The sequence below is a fragment of the Oryzias melastigma genome, linkage group LG12 (genome assembly GCF_002922805.2).
Source record: "Oryzias melastigma strain HK-1 linkage group LG12, ASM292280v2, whole genome shotgun sequence".
In the NCBI taxonomy this organism is placed as follows: Eukaryota; Metazoa; Chordata; class Actinopteri; order Beloniformes; family Adrianichthyidae; genus Oryzias; species Oryzias melastigma.
The window spans coordinates 913999-915854 of NC_050523.1; the positions used below are offsets into that span (position 1 = coordinate 913999).

The 1856-nt window shown below is 33.7% G+C and overlaps 2 protein-coding genes across 5 annotated transcripts in view; one reads left to right on the top strand and one right to left on the bottom strand.

The window, feature by feature from the left end:
- The window catches only part of LOC118599448, a gene marked incomplete in the record, with an annotated part of 3309 nt that extends 2233 nt beyond the window's left edge, over positions 1–1076 (top strand). The window contains 1 exon segment of the mRNA XM_036214534.1: positions 659–1076. Within this exon segment, the coding sequence (XP_036070427.1) occupies positions 659–781 (123 nt within the window).
- The window catches only part of rph3aa (rabphilin 3A homolog (mouse), a), a 199717-nt gene that overhangs the window by 20108 nt on the left and 177753 nt on the right, over positions 1–1856 (bottom strand). The gene's annotated exons all lie outside the window — the stretch shown is intronic.

Below are 1856 nucleotides of genomic sequence, written 5' to 3' on the forward strand. Positions count from 1 at the left end.
ACTGAGCCCCGGATATCGGCAGTAAAACGAAGCAGTTTGTCAGAGGAAACATAGAACACCGGCACCGTATATAATCGATTGATTAAATAGTGTCGACGTTTTCTCTGAAAAACTGATTTGTTTTGCTGTGAATTGTTTAAAAATGACAAAGTTTAGCGGACTGGGTTGGGCCGAGTGGCTGTTTGCTTATGTCCAGAGGTCAGTGAACGCACCATGCGCAGATTCTTGTCTGCTGTGGGATCTGTCAATCAATCTGTTCAGAGGTTAAAGGAAAATAAAGGGACGGGTTCATGAGACTGAATTAAAGCGTTTGAGGAGCGTATCCACTAATAATAGTTATAATTAATTAATAATAATTAATTAAATAATAAGTTATAATTTTGTTAAAAACATTTCATTTGGTCATTACCTCAAAATGTGACAAGATCTGTTGAGATTAATAAAGTTCTGAATATTGATATCTGTTTCCTAGCTTGTTGTCATTGTTGATAATTATGCTAAGAAATCAGTGTCTTCACATAGAGAAGTATCATTAATTGCTATTAATAATGTAGAACTAAAGGCGAACTAAGGAAATGTATTATTTCAAACTGGTAGCCCTTCGTATGATTCAGTACCCATGAAGTAGCCCGCAGTTTCAAAAAGGTTGGTGACCCCTGGACTACAGGAATCCAAGAAGGAAGGAAGAGACGACATTCCAATTTCCATAAAAAGCTCACAGAAGAAACTTGCAACCGGCTGTCAGGTTGGACACATTGTTATGGTCAGGGCAAGCAACTGACTCGCAAATAGGTGATTCATTCATGTTCCAGAAAATAAATTTAGTTTAGTTATGGTTTTTAGATAAGTTTTTCCTTGTTTTGATTACTGATTAATTTTAAAGCATCTGCTTTTGTGTTGGGTTTTTTTCTGTTTTAACTTTTACTTCCTTTGTTCCGAATATCCTTGATCCGTTGGACCTGTGCCTAAACAATAAATATTTAATGTTTAAAATAACTGTAGCATTCCATTTTGTGCATTCTAGTCCTCTGCCAAAAATTTGTCTCACCAAAAAGAAAAAGGACTGACAATTGTGATTTAAAAAAAACATAAAATAAATGTAAATACATCCAGTTCAAAAAAATTTCCATTTCACATTTTCACAAATCAATCAAAGCTTTCACAAATCAGAGACAAAATTTGATTGATTCTTTACTATTTAAAGCATAATTTAATCCATGCTTAAGATGTTTAAGTCCTGTAGTTTTTGAACAGGACTTGCTTTTAAGTGGTCAGAGTGCAAAAAAATGCGATAAAATCCTCCTATTTCACATTTTCACAAATCAGAAACTGTGTTTGATTTATTCTTTACTATTTAAAGCATCATTTAATTCTGGTTTGAGCTGTCTAGGTGCAGTAGTTTTTAAACAGGACCTGTTTTTATCTGGTCAGTGTGCAAAAAATGCGATAAAATCCTCCTATTTCACATTTTCACAAATCAGCAAAAGCTTTCACAAATCAGAAACTGTGCTTAATTTATTCTTTACTATTTAAAGCATCATTTAATTCTGGTTTGAGCTGTCTAGCTGCAGTAGTTTTTGAACAGGACCTGTTTTTATCTGGTCAGTGTGCAAAAAATGCGATAAAATCCTCCTATTTCACATTTTCACAAATCAATAAAAGCTTTCACAAATCAGAAACTATGCTTAATTTATTCTTTACTATCTAAAGCATCATTTAATTCTGGTTTGAGCTGTCTAGGTGCAGTATTTTTTAAACAGGAGCCTGTGTTTATCTGGTCAGTGTGCAAAAAATGCGATAAAATCCTCCTATTTCACATTTTCACAAATCAGCAAAAGCTTTCACAAATCAGAAAC